We start from the raw sequence: 14,029 nt of genomic DNA, 5'->3' as shown, positions 1-14,029 counted from the left end.
CATTGCCAATCCATGTAACCTTCCTTGACTGTGGGAGGAAACCGGAGGACGCGGAGAAAAGCTAGGCAGACACGGGGACAATGTGCAAACTCCACACAGATAGTCAGTCACCTGAGGCCAGAAAGCGAACCTGAGTCCCTGTGAGGCAGAACTGCTAACCATTTGGCTGAGTAAATCCACATAGGTCTCCTCCCACCTATTTCAGCACTCCTCCTATAAGGTTTCATTTGAAGCAATTTTTTAAAGCAGCATCTAGGCCTTTTGGCTGAGATGCAAGTGAGATCAAGCCTTGGAGAAGATGCAATGCCTGCTCCGATCAACTTGGATCATGTAGATCGACCCCAGCTTGGATCTGGAATGTCTCACTTGCTGAGACTTTGAATTGGACTTTGATTGGATTAAATAGTATAAAAATAAAATTGAGCTTCTCGGCCTTTTGGCCAAGATCAAGTGTAGTTTTGTTGTCCTGAATTTGATTAAAGGTTACACTGTGGCTTCTTTTGAAGCAATTTTTTAAAGTGGCATCTAGGCCTTTTGGCTAAGATGTAAATGAGATCAAGCCTTGGAGGAGTGCAATGCCTGCTCCAATCAGCTTGAATCAAGCCCAAGGCAGGAAGTGGTGAGCCTGTGTTATCAGCTTGGATCTGGAATGTCTCACTTGTGGAGACTTTGAATTGGACTTTGATTGGATTGAATTGGATATAAACAAAAAAAAATTCAGTGGATTGAGAATGGACTTATGCAGGTAAATTGGAATTAAAGCATGCAAAGCTGTACAGAGCATTAGGGTGCTTTGAAGAATAAATAGTTCAGTTACATTTCCATGAAAGGGGAAGATACGACAAACAAAACCAGGGCTCCCTGAGAAAAGAAAGGGATAGAGTAAGTTGAAATAGAAAAAGAGCACTTATGGCAGATACCAGGCTAATAACTAAAAATCAGACTGAATATAGGAAGCTCAGAGGAGAGTGATGGGGCAATAGAGGCAGAGAGAGTATGAGCAGTTAATATTCAAAGATAATGTGAAAGTCTTCTATAATATAAACATAATACTTCTAAAAGAGTGAAAGGACAAGACCAATTAGGGACCAAAAAGACTGTCTATGCATGGAAGCAGATGGCATGGCTGAGATATTTATCTTTCCCAAAGAAGAGGATACTATTAGAGTCGTGGTGAATGGGGAGGTGGTTGAGTTACTGGAGGGCTAAAAATTGATTAATAGGAGGCATTTGAAAGACTGACTGTGCTTAAAGTTGACAAGTCACCAGAACCGGATCAGATGAATTTGAGGTTGCCGAGAAGTAAGGGTGGAAATTGTGGAAAAATCGGTCATAATTATCAAACCTTGTTAGATATGGAGCATGGTACCAGAGGACTGGAGAATTGAAAATGTTGGATCCATGTTCAAAAAAGGGTTTAAGGATAACTGCAGACAGGTGGATGTTCCATCTCTTCCTCCTCTAGAGATCCACAGCATCACCGATGCTGTGAAACACAAGAAACAGCTGAAGTTACATATGACGCGTGGGTGTATCAATGTACAGTGCAACAAGGACTATGATACAGACCTTGTGGACTTAACACTATGAGCTTGTTATTAAAGAGGTGCACTTGTTCTGCAGTTATTCCTAGACTGACTACTCTGTTAACACCCTGAAAGGCCCTAACCCCTGGGTCACATGACCTGCCCCCTTAAAGAGGCAGCATGCGATATATATTACAGTATTGGATACAGAAAAGAACAAAAAAAAAAGCCCGTGAAACAGGCCCTTCGGCCCAATGAGCCCGCGCCGCCATTTTAATATTACCAGTTCCCCCCCCGCCCCACTCCACCCATGACCCTTATCTATTGTTTTTATGGCAATCCACATTGAGGGAAACTAATTTAGGGACAATTTATTACTTCCAATCAGCCTAATAGCACATCTTTGGGGTGTGGGAGTAAACCGGAGCACCCGGAGAAAACCCACGCAAGCACGGGGAGAATGCGCAAACTCCCACACACACTGGCCCAAATCCATGTGTCTGCACAGCAAACAGTGATAGTCACTGAGCTGTCGTGTTGCCCAGTATCTGGTCCAGTTTAAGCACACACTAACGACATGAAGCACTAGGCCAATCTCGAAAATTCAAGAGCAGCCCAAGTACGACCCATCGCGTGTATGCCCCTCGTTGGACAACAAGGTGGACCGACTTAAAACCTGTGAATTAAAAGACAAAAAACATTATTATCATACCATATCCTTTTACGTTACCAGGGACGTCCCACTACTAATGAACTTTATTTAAAACAATCTCCTATATCCTCCCATCTCCAACCCACTCATGTGCCAGTCTAAGTTACTCTTAAACAACTCCAGCGTGCCTGCCTCCACCACCTTACTTGGCAGAGCATTCAATACCCCCACTACCCTCTGTGTGAAAAAGCTCCCTCTAATATCTGTGTTGTACCTCTCCCCCCCTCACCTTAAGACCACGGCCCCTCGTACTACGTGTCTCTAACATAGGAAATAGCTTACCTCTGTTTACTCTATCTATTCCCTTCATAATCTTATATACCTCTATTAGATCCCCCCTCAGTTGCTGTCTTTCAAGGGAAAACAGCCCCGATTAGCTCAATCTTTCCTCATAACCCAGTCCTTCCACACCAGGCAACATCCTGGTAAACCTCCTCTGCATTCTCTCCAGAGTCTCCACGTCCTTCCGGTAGTAAGGCGACCAGAACTGTACGCAGTACTCCAAATGCGGCCTAACCAACGTTCTGTACAACTGCAACATTAGACTCCAGCTCTTACATTCTATACCCCTTCCTATAAAGGCTAACATACCATAAGCTTTCTTCACAACCTTCTCCACTTGTATTGCCACCTTCAAAGACTTGTGCACTTGCACCCCCAGGTCTCGCTGCGTTTCCATACTCCTTATGGGCTTACCCTTTATCATATAACTCCCTGCTACATTATTCCAGCCAAAAGACTATAGGACCTGACAATCCTGGCAATAGTACTGAAGAATTGTGCTCCAGAACTTGATGTAGCTCTAGCCAAGCTGTTTCAGTACAACTACAATACTAGCATCTACCCAGCAATGTGGAAACTTGACTAGGTATGTCCTGTACAAAAAAAGCAAAAATCCAACCCGGCCAGTTACTGACCCATCTGTCAGCTCCTTGATCATCAGTAAAGTAGTGGAAAGAGCTATCAATAGTGCTATTAAGCAGCACTTGCTTTAGCAATAACCTGCTCACTGACACTCAGTTTGGGTTCCACCAGACCTCATTACACCCTTGGTTCAAAAATGGACACGAGCTGAACTCCAAGGGTGAGGTGAAAGTGACTGTCCTCAGTATCAAGGTAACATTGACTGAGTGTGGCATCAAGAAACCCCAGCCAAACTAGAGTCAATGAGAATCAGGAAAAACTGAAAAATTGGTTGGAATCACACCTGGCACAAAGGAAGGTGATTGTTGGCAATCTGTCATCTCAGCTTCAAGACACGACTGCAGAAATTCTTCAAAGTACTGTCCTAGACCCAACCATCTTCAGCTGCTTCATCAATGACCTCCCTTCCATCTCAAGGTCAGAAGTGGGAATGTTCGCCGATGATGGCACAATTTTCACACCATTCACGACTCAGATACTGAAGCAGTGTATATCCAAATGCAACAAACCTGGCAAGTAATGTTCACATCACACAAATGTCAGGAAATGACCATCTCCAACAAGATAGGAACTAACCACATTGGCATTCAATGGCATTACCATCACTGAACCCCCGCTGTCAACATCCTGGGGATCGCCATTGACTGGAAACTGAACTGAACTAGCCACATAAATACTGTGGCTATAACAGCAGGTTAGAGGCTAGGAACCCTGCAGCAAGTAACTGCACTCAGAACTTATCCACCATCTAAAAGACACAAGCCAAGAGTATGATGGAATGCTCACCACTTGCCTGAATGAGTGCAGCTTGAACAACACTCAAGAAGTTTGACACCATCCAAGACAAAGCAGCCTGCATGATTGGTACCACATCTACAAACATTCAATTCCTCCATCACTGAACCAGATGGCAGCAATGTGTATCATCTATTCATTTCACTTCAGGAACTCACCAAGTCTCCTTCGACAGCACCTTCCAAACCCATGACTATAAAAGTTCAAAGGCAGCAAATATATGGGAACACCACCATCTGAAAGTCACTCACTTTCCTGACTTGGAAGTTCTCCCCCAAGTCATTCACTTTCCTGACTTGGAAATATATCAATGTTCCTTCATTGTTGCTCAGTCAAAATCGTAGAACTCCCTTCCTAACATCATGGTCAGTGTTTCTACAGTGGTTCAAGAAGGTAGTTCATCACTATGTAGGGATGGTTAATGAATGCTGGCCTAACCAGCAAAGCCCACACTCCTCGAATGAATAAAATAGTAAATTTAACCATAATGGTGGAAAGGTTTTTAGAAATGATAATTGGTGACAAAATTAATGGTCACTTGGACAAATGTGGATTAATTAAGAAAAGTCAGAACAGATTTTAATGGGTGTGAGCGTTCACTTTTTTATTCACATTACCTGTGTGTATAGAGCGCAAAATTAAATTTGAAAACTGCTGAGCTCAGAACTTCCTTAAGACAGTTCCGCTAAACTTTACACAACCCTGACGCAAAGGAGGAGGTGGTATTTTTGAGGTAAAGTTCCACCCACTAAAATGTGGGATTTCCTACCACACAACTATAACTCTATGATATGGAGTCAGGGAAGTGATGTGGTGACAGCTCCCAGTGTTTTTTAACACTGGTGACAGGGTAGCTGCAGAGCCCAGATAGTGGTTAAGTATATTCCGGAGTGGTGTGCTAAATGTTTCTAATTGACAGTGACGTCTGGGGGTAGGGGAAGGAGGGGATTCCGTTGTGCAGCAGTTCAAACACTGTCTCTGTTTTGAAATTGTTCGAAGACCCAATGTGACAGAAATCAGGAAGAACGTCCAACAACCACTAACCCTGCACCTTAGAGGTGCATCTGCGCTCTGTGGCCACTGTGTTGCCAGTACAGAAGTGGTCAGCTCGTTGGAGTCACGCACCAGCCTGTCACGTGAAGTGTGTGGTCAGTACCAAGTTCTTGTTTATCTGGGAAAAGAGACCTGTCTTGAAGTTGCTTTGATTATACTTGCCCTGTTGATGGACTGAAAATGGCAGAAATCATTGGATCGATTACAACGGGTGATCTTAGCTCCCAGGTATGATTTCTATTATTTAAAATGTTACAAACAGATAAGGGAAAGTATGTGCTACTGTTTTTTGTGTGTATTCAACAAGTTGTGACACCCCAGGTTACTCTTTGTCCCCTATCATTTTTGTTTTTTGCCCTCTTGCTTTTTCACCCTTCAGATCAGGCATCAAACTCAGATTGTACTGCACTTCAGGTGGATGTTGAAGACCCCAGCATTTGATAAAGAAGCAGAGTTGTCTGTGCCCCTTCCAGAACCGACACCATCACAAAGCAGATTATAAAGGAGTGCATTGCATCTGAAAAGTTCAGAGATATGATAAAATGCTATGTCAATGCAGGTCTTTTCTTTGCTCAGTTTATGGGGATTTCTGCCTCTTTTTAAAATATAAAAAAAACTTGAGATACTTTCTTCCTTTACTGGTGCAGTACCATCTTTTTAAAACAGACTGAGTATCCCTCTTAACAAATTTTACTTTAAATTCAACAATAAAGGGACTGAAAAGATTTATGGTCTTCTCAATCCTTAATATCAGGCTTCTTGGAGAAGGTATGCATTGTTTTTCTCTCTTGATGTTGTCCTTTAGTTATGCTTGAATTGTGTGGTCTGAATTGTTTCCAATTTGCCTTGCTTCTACATTGGTGTGGAATGACTGGATGAGAACAAGATTGCACTCTGTTCTGAGCTAATCCTCAAATTGTACACTATGGTTCTGTGGACACTGAGTACTTTCCAGATTCTCTAGTTGCCACATGTCTAAACGAGATCAATTTTCACTTTAGTTGCTGGGTAGAAAAGGGGCATTTGCAGGTGAGAGGCGTTTTCATTTTGACACTAGCCTGCTTTCTGCTTCTCTGAGTGTGAATGGATGGGACAGGCCACATTTCACACCTGCCAGACTTGTGCTCGAGTCAGGCTCTGATCCATTTACTGACGAACAGTGGGCACTTGGAGTGTGCTCAGTATTCATGGAATTGTCTCCAAAAAGAGTGAACATTTTCAATCAAGGACATCCTTAAGTGGTGGCCTGACTGGAACACTCAAAATTCTTAAGAGTGTTGACAGGGTTTGTTATAGACATAGAAACATAGAAAGTAGGAGCAGGAAAAGCCCATTTGGCCCTTTGAGCCTGCTCCGCCGTTCATTACAATCATGGATGATCATCCAACTCAATAGCCTAATCCTGCTTTTTCCCCAAAGCTTTTGATCCCATTTGTCCCAAGTGCTACATCCAGCCTCCTCTTGAATACATTCAATGTTTTGGTGTCAACTGCTTCCTGAAGTAATGAATTCCACAGGCTCACCACTCTTTGGGTGAAGGAATGTCTCCTCACCATCATCCTAAATGGTCTGCTCAGACTGTGACTCTTGGTTCTAGACTCCCCCACCATTGGAAACTATCCTGTCTAGAGCTCTTCAAATTTTATAAGTCTCTATGAGATCCCTCCTCATTTGTCTGAACTCCAGCAAAAACAATCCTAACCTATCAATCTCTTCTCATACATGAGTCCTGCCTTTCGTGGGATCAGCCTGGTAAACCTTTGCTACACTCCCTTGAGAGCAAAAGCATTCTTCTTCAGAAAAGGAGACCAAAACCGTACACAGTACAATAGGAGTGGCCTCACCAAGTCCTGTATAATTGCAACAACACATCCCTGCTCCTGTACTCAAAACCTCTTGCAATGAAGGCCAACATGCTATTTGCCTTGTTTACTGCCTGCTAACCTGCATGCTTACCTTCAGTGACTGATGCACAAGGACACCCAGGTCCCACTGCATACTCTCCCAATTTACAGCCATTCAGGTAGTAATCTGCCTTCTTGTTTTTGCTTCCAAAGTGAATAACCTCACACTTATCCAAATTATACTGCATCTGCCATTGATTAGCCCACTCACCCAACCTGTTCAGGTTATTCTGAAGGATCTCTGCATGCTCATCACAATTCACCCTCCCACCCAACTTGGTATCATCTGCAAACTTTGAGATGTTACATTTTATTCCCTCATCCAAATCATTAATATATATTCTGAATAGCTGAATAGACCACTAGTTACTGCCTGCCAATTTGAAAAGCACCCATTAATTCCTACTCTTTGTTTCCTGTCCGCCAACCAATTTTCTATCCATTGCAATACAGATTTATAGTTCGTTATTACCATGACCTTAATAGGGACAGTGTCATTACCTTGCTTCTTCTCTGGCTTTCTTCAAACCCACATCTTAATGTTATCCACCCATTTGATTTTTCTGGATAGGCGAGCTTTACTTGCCCATCCTTAATTGCCCTGTTCTCCATCTCTCATCCTCTTTCTTCAAAGCCCAACTCTTGAATTCATACAGTCACACTGTACTTTTGACAGTATTTTTGACAAAACTGGATTTTATTCATGCACGTAACTTTGATATTATCATTGAGCCAAGGAACTTGAATTTGTCCACTGCCTCTGATATGGAATTTTGCTGCTATTCAGCGAAATGCATACTTTGCACCCTTCATAAACCAGATGAAGCTTTTGGTGTTTTAAATCAGCCTTTTATTCAGGCTATAGTGAGGAAGTCTGCCTTCCACTAGGTGGCATACAGATTTCCTGAGTGATGCAGGGCATGGACAGTTCTTTTTTGCTTATTTTACAAGTGCTTTCCATATAGTAATCACAAGAATACATTTGTTCTGAGGTTATTGATATCCAATTACAACCAATAGTTCTGATTACTTCATGAATATAGTTAACTAGTTAAAGCCTTTCCATGCTTGTCAAATTATAACGATCAGTAATGAAACACTCCTACATGGCTACATCATCCAAGTGACACCTGCTGTTGTGGCTATTACCTAGTGGTTATCAGAGTTCTCACCCCCTTTTTCTTTGGTCAGCTTGTTTTAGCAGTCCGTCTGTAAGTGTGAGAACATATTCATAGCAGCTTCACAGGGAACTCTGCGCTCTATGGCTTCACAGGGGCAACTCTGCGTTCAATGACTTAAGTGTTTTTAGCACTTTCAGCCTTTATCTCTGTGCTTCCAATCTTGGTTTTACATTGCCATTTAGCCATAATGTTGCTCTTTGCCTAATTTATGTTCAGTCCAAAATATGTCTTTTGAGTAGGCCTGCGTAGTCTCTATCTCTTCCCTTGTTCTCGCTATGTGCTTGGTGTCATCCACATATGTGAAATTCCATATACCACAACCTCCTATAATGCAGCTACACCTCTCTGATAACACTTCTAGCACCATTCTCATTATTGTCTCTCCCACATCATTAAGCAACTTGGGTAACAGAAGACAACTCTGCCTGATTCCATTCTCAAACTGGAATTGATTTATATTTTTATCCCAAATTCTGATAACTACTGAGCATTTCTGTATAGTTCTTGTATTAGCCACATACCAAAGTCTATAGGTCTCTTCCATAGAGTATTGTGCTGGACACTGTCAAAATCTTTGGCACAGTCCATGAATATGAGCCAAAGGTGAACTTGCTGCATATTATCACATTTCTCCATGAGATTTCTGAGCACAACATAGCGTCAGTTGTACCCTTTCTTGGAATGAAGCCAAACTGCTGCTCTGTCACTCCTCTGTTCACACAGAGAACAGAGTTCACATCAAAATCTTTAGGTGCAAAATGGATGAGACTAAGGGTACAATGTTTTGGACAGTCCTGTGTGCCATTTATCTTAATCTCAGATATAGTCCACTCAAATGGCCATTTACCTGTTACCCATTTCTCATCAATAACCTCTATTAATGTTTCACCTCCCATTATTAGTGCTGGGGTCTGGTCTTGCCCTTCTGCCTTTCCATTCTTGATGTTCTTTGTAACTTTCCATATCTTATCATTCAGTACCTCAGATTCTAGTTATTTTTCCAATCTTTCTTGTTCACCTTTTCTGGTTCTACTTTAGAGAGTTTCTACATATCAGCCTGCTCTTCTTCTTTTCAAATAACAAGTTTCTTGTTTTCATCCTTAATGCATATTTCTGGGTTTACTTACATTTTTCCAACTATAACCTAGACTGGTTAGTATACTTTCTTGGTGTTACCATTCTTGAAATCTTCCTCTGCTTTATCAGCTCTTTAATCCAGCCAGTCGTTTTTGGCTGTCTTTGCAACAGTTTACAATTTGAGATATTCTCTGGTTTGTGCACCATATAACATCTTTTCTCTATTAGCTCCAACCATTTGACCTTTATCAATGGCTCTTCTGCATTTTTTTGTTTTGGATACGGTTTATTTAATGCAGTTACTAGCATGATTGACAATGATGGCTAACTCTTCTCTTTGTCCAACAACTTTCTTTCGGATTCCATTTGGTTTCTCATTAATCATTCTAATTTTTCTCATTGTTCCTTTCCTGTTCTTTAGCTTATGGCACCAACTTCTTCTTTGATCTTTGTCCATGTCGATTAATGGTCAGAACGGCAATTGAGACTCAGCAAAGCTTTGGAATCTATTTCTTCGTCTGACTGTAGTGTAGTTAGTTTGATTCTTGTGATTTATTTGGGGAGTCTGTGTAGCATCTGTTTCAATTATTGGGTGATAAACCTGCATATTGTTAATAGAATTGGCATTAGCACCTAAATCATTGACAGGATAGGTGATGAGAAAATGTTTACCCCAGCTAGTGAATATATATCATAGTGGTCTCAGTCTTCAATAAGGGGTCAGCCATTTACGGCAGAAATGAGGAGAAATTCCTTCACTCAAAGGGTTGTGCTTCTTTGGAATTCTCTACCCCACGATATTCAAGGCAAAAATTGATAGATTATAGAACACTAAGGGATAAGTACTCACCTGAGGACTCACCTGATGAAGGAGCAGCGCTCTGAAAGCTAGTGGTATTTGCTACCAAATAAACCTGTTGAACTTTAACCTGGTGTTGTGAGCTTCTGCCTATCCTGTCAATGATTTAGGTGTTAATGCCAATTCTATTAACAATATGCAGGTTTATCACCCAATAATTGAAACAGATGCTACAGACTCCCCAAATAAATCACAAGAATCAAACTAACTACACTACAGTCAGACGAAGAAATAGATTCCAAAGCTTTGCTGAGTCTCAATTGCCGTTCTGACCATTAATTGACATGGACAAAGATCAAAGAAGAAGTTGGTGCCATAAGCTAAAGAACAGGAAAGGAACAATGAGAAAAATTAGAATGATTAATGAGAAACCAAATGGAATCTGAAAGAAAGCAGTTGGACAAAGAGAAGAGTTAGCCATCATTGTCAATCATGCTAGTAACTGCATTAAATAAACCGTATCCAAAACAAAAAAATGCAGAAGAGCCATTGATAACAGTCAAATGGTTGGAGCTAATAGAGAAAAGATGTGTTGTTATATGGTGCACAAACCAGAGAATATCTCAAATTGTATGCTGTTGCGAAGACAGCCAAAAACAACTGGCTGGATTAAAGAGCTGATAAAGCAGAGGAAGATTTCAAGAATGGTAACACCAAGAAAGTATACTAACCAGTCAAGGTTATAATTGGAAAGATGTAAGTAAACCCAGGAATATACATTTAGGATGAAAACAAGAAACTTGTTATTTGAAAAGAAGAAGAGCAGGCTGATATGTAGAAACTCTCTGAAGTAGAACCAGAAAAGATGAACAAGAAAGATTGGAAAAATAACTAGATCTGAGGTACTGAATCATAAGATACGGAAAGGTACAAAGAACATCAAGAGTGGAAAGGCAGAAGAGCAAGATCAGACCCCAGCACTAATAGTGGGAGGTGAAACAATAATAGAGATTATTGATGAAAAATGGGTAACAGATGAATGGCCATTTGAGTGGACTATATCTGAGATAGTCACAATGTTTAAGATAATTGGCACACAGGACTGTCCAAAACATTGTACCCTTAGTCTCATCCATTTTGCACCTAAAGAACGATTTTGATGTGATCTCTGCTCTCGGCGTGAACAGAGGAGTGACAGAGCAGCTGTTTGGCTTTATGTAAGCAGAGAATGTCAGAGCAAGCTCAAAGGATCAAAATGGACTACTCCAGTTCCTCTTTCGTATGTTCTTACGTTAGTACTGTGTACTTTTAAGCAGACAATCAGGACAAATGTTCCTAGGCTGATGCTAGGCCCAATCCCATTTGCCTGCCTTTTCCCGGTATCTTTTATCAATGCTTGGAAGAAAATGAAAGGCATATATTTATGCAGGAACATTCATGATCTGAGAGCATCCTAAGTCTTGTTACAACCAATGAAGTACAATTGAAGTGTAGTCAGTGTTTCATGTTAGCTTTGGCTTAATGTGGCAACCAATTTGAGCACAGAAAGCTCTCACAAACGGCAATGTGATAATGACCAGATAATTTGATTTAGTGTTGTTAATTGTGGGAGACATGGTGGTTAGCCTTCCTTCAATACTATTCTGGACAATGTGAATTATGAGCTCAAGGCCCTGGTATGGGACTTGAACCCACTATCTTCTACAAGAGGGCGGCTATCTGAGGCACTGCCTATGTTGATCTTTGTTTTTTATATCATGAGGAAGAGAGATAAAATTGCACCATATGAGAGAACCTTTTAGTTAGTTTTTTGTAGATGCTAATTAAGCTCTGGATACAAGTTTTTGGTAGATGCTAATTAAGCTCTGGGTACACCCCAACTCCTACTTGTGTTTTTTATACATATGTTTTCTTCAAGTAAGATAAATCATTATAAGGAATTTCATCTAATCTTGTTTATGCTTTGTTTAGAAAATATGTTTCAAATGGATTAAAAGCAGGGATGAGAATGAGATAGCTACTTGAATAGAACAAATAAGATTCTCAAATCTCAAGCATTATGATAAATTATAGTTGTTTCATAGAATGTGTAAATTAAGAGTTGTTGCACCAGAGATTGTGGGTTCAATTTCATGATGTGGAGATACCGGTGTTGGACTGGGGTAAAACATGTAGAAATTTAATGTCTGTGTCGATAGCCGCGATCTTTTTGGAGATTCTCTCCGCAGTCCAACGCTGACGTCTCCACATCATGACTGCCATGGACACCGCAAACTGTCGGTTCCAAGTGGAGAGGATCTCCAAAACGATCGTGCACATTGATACAGACATCAAGTTTCCACCATGCTGCCCCAGTCATAGCTAGGGTGCAGAGGAAGATCATCTTAATATATGGTAAGTCCATTCAAAAATTTGATGGCAGCAGGGAAGAAGCTGTTCTTACATGGAAATATAGAAACGTGGAAACATAGAAAATAGGAGTGGGAGGAAGCCTCAAGTGCTATGACTACCTGCCTCTTAAATACATTCAATGTTTTGGCATCAACTACTTCCTGTGGCAATGAATTTCACAGGCTCACCATTCTTTGAGAGAAGAAATGTCTTCTCATCTCTGTCCTAAAACGGTCTACCCCAAATCCTCAGTCTGTGAGCTCTGGTTCTGGACACATTAACCATCGGGAGTATCCTCCCTACATCTACCCTGTCCAGTTCTGTTAGAATTTTATAAGTCTATATGAGATCCCTCCTCAATCGCCTGAACTCTAGTGAAAACAATCCTCCTAACCTAGTCAATCTTTCTCACACATCAGTCCTGCCGTCCCTGGAATCAGCCTGGTAAACCTTGGTTGCACACCATTGAGAGCAAGAATATCTTTCCTCAGAAAAGGAGACTAAAACTGCACATAATATTCTAGGTGTAGTCTCATCAAGGCCCTGTATAATTGCAATAACACGTTCCTGTACTTGAAACCTCTCGCACTGAAGGCCACCATACCATTTGCCTTCTTTATCACCTGCTGCACCTGCATGCTTACCTTCAGCATTGGTGTACAAGGACACCCAGGTGTCGCTGCCCATCCCGCTCTCCCAATTTACAGCCATTCAAATAGTAATCTGCCTTCTTGTTTTTGCTTCCAAAGTGAATAACCTCACATTTATCCAAATTATACTACATCTGCCGCTATTTGCCCACTCATCGAACTTGTTCAGATCAAGCTGAAGGATCTCTGCAACCTCATCACAGTTCACCCAACTTGGTGCCATCTGCAAACTTTGAGATGTTACATTTTGCTTCCTCATCCAAATCATTAATATATATTGTGAATAGCTGGGGTCCCAGCACTGACCCCAGTGGCTCCTTGCTAGTTACTGCCTGCCAATTTGAAAAGGACCCATTAATTCCTACTCTTTATTTCCTATCTGTCAACCAGTTTTCTATCCATCTCAATACACTCCCCACAGTCCCATGTGCTTTAATCTTGCACATAAGTCTCTTACGAGGGACTTTGTCAAACCCTTTCTGAAAGTCCAAATATACATTGACTGGTTCCCCCTTGTTAACTGTGCTAGCTACATCTTCAAAGAATTCCAAGAGATTTGTCAAGCATGATTTCCCCTTCATAAATCCATGCTGACTCCGTCTGAACCTGCCACTGCTTTCGAAATACTAGAACAAAGAACAAAGAACAACCCAGCACGGGAAACAGGCCCTTCGGCCCAACGAGCCCGCGCCGCCGCATCACCCTACACCTATTCTACCCTGCGTGTCTACGAATGGAACCCCTAACTTAGCCAGATTCAGGGGAGAATAGTGTCAATTTGGTAAACCAATCAGCCTAAGAGCACATCTTTGGCGTGTGGGAGGAAACCGGAGCGCCCGGAGGAAACCCATGCAACCACAGGGAGAATGCACAAACTCCCACAGACACAGGCCCAAATCCATGTATCTGCACAGCCAGCAGTGCTAGTCACCGAGCTGTTGCGGCGCCCGTCTACCGGTCAAGCACACACACCGACACGAAGTACTGGGCCACTCCCAGAACCTCCAAGAGCAGCCC

General features: G+C 41.6%; 1 protein-coding gene and 1 non-coding gene across 2 annotated transcripts in view; both read left to right on the top strand.

The window, feature by feature from the left end:
- The first annotated feature begins 420 nt into the window (after positions 1-420).
- On the top strand, positions 421-603 carry LOC145354110 (U2 spliceosomal RNA). The gene has a single exon (XR_013888798.1). It is a non-coding gene; the product is annotated as a U2 spliceosomal RNA (small nuclear RNA).
- Positions 604-5,178: 4,575 nt separating this feature from the next.
- Positions 5,179-14,029, top strand: part of LOC145353730 (cas scaffolding protein family member 4-like) — a 116,417-nt gene continuing 107,566 nt past the window's right edge. The window contains exon 1 of the mRNA XM_080204498.1: positions 5,179-5,238. Coding sequence (XP_080060624.1) covers positions 5,191-5,238 — 48 coding nt within the window. The 5' untranslated portion in view covers positions 5,179-5,190. The remainder of the gene's footprint in view (positions 5,239-14,029) is intronic.

The sequence above is a fragment of the Carcharhinus amblyrhynchos genome, chromosome 16 (genome assembly GCF_965287045.1).
Source record: "Carcharhinus amblyrhynchos chromosome 16, sCarAmb.v2.hapA, whole genome shotgun sequence".
Classification (NCBI taxonomy): domain Eukaryota; kingdom Metazoa; phylum Chordata; class Chondrichthyes; order Carcharhiniformes; family Carcharhinidae; genus Carcharhinus; species Carcharhinus amblyrhynchos.
The sequence above is the reverse complement of the archived record's forward strand: the minus strand, read 5'-3'. Positions and strand labels throughout refer to the sequence as shown.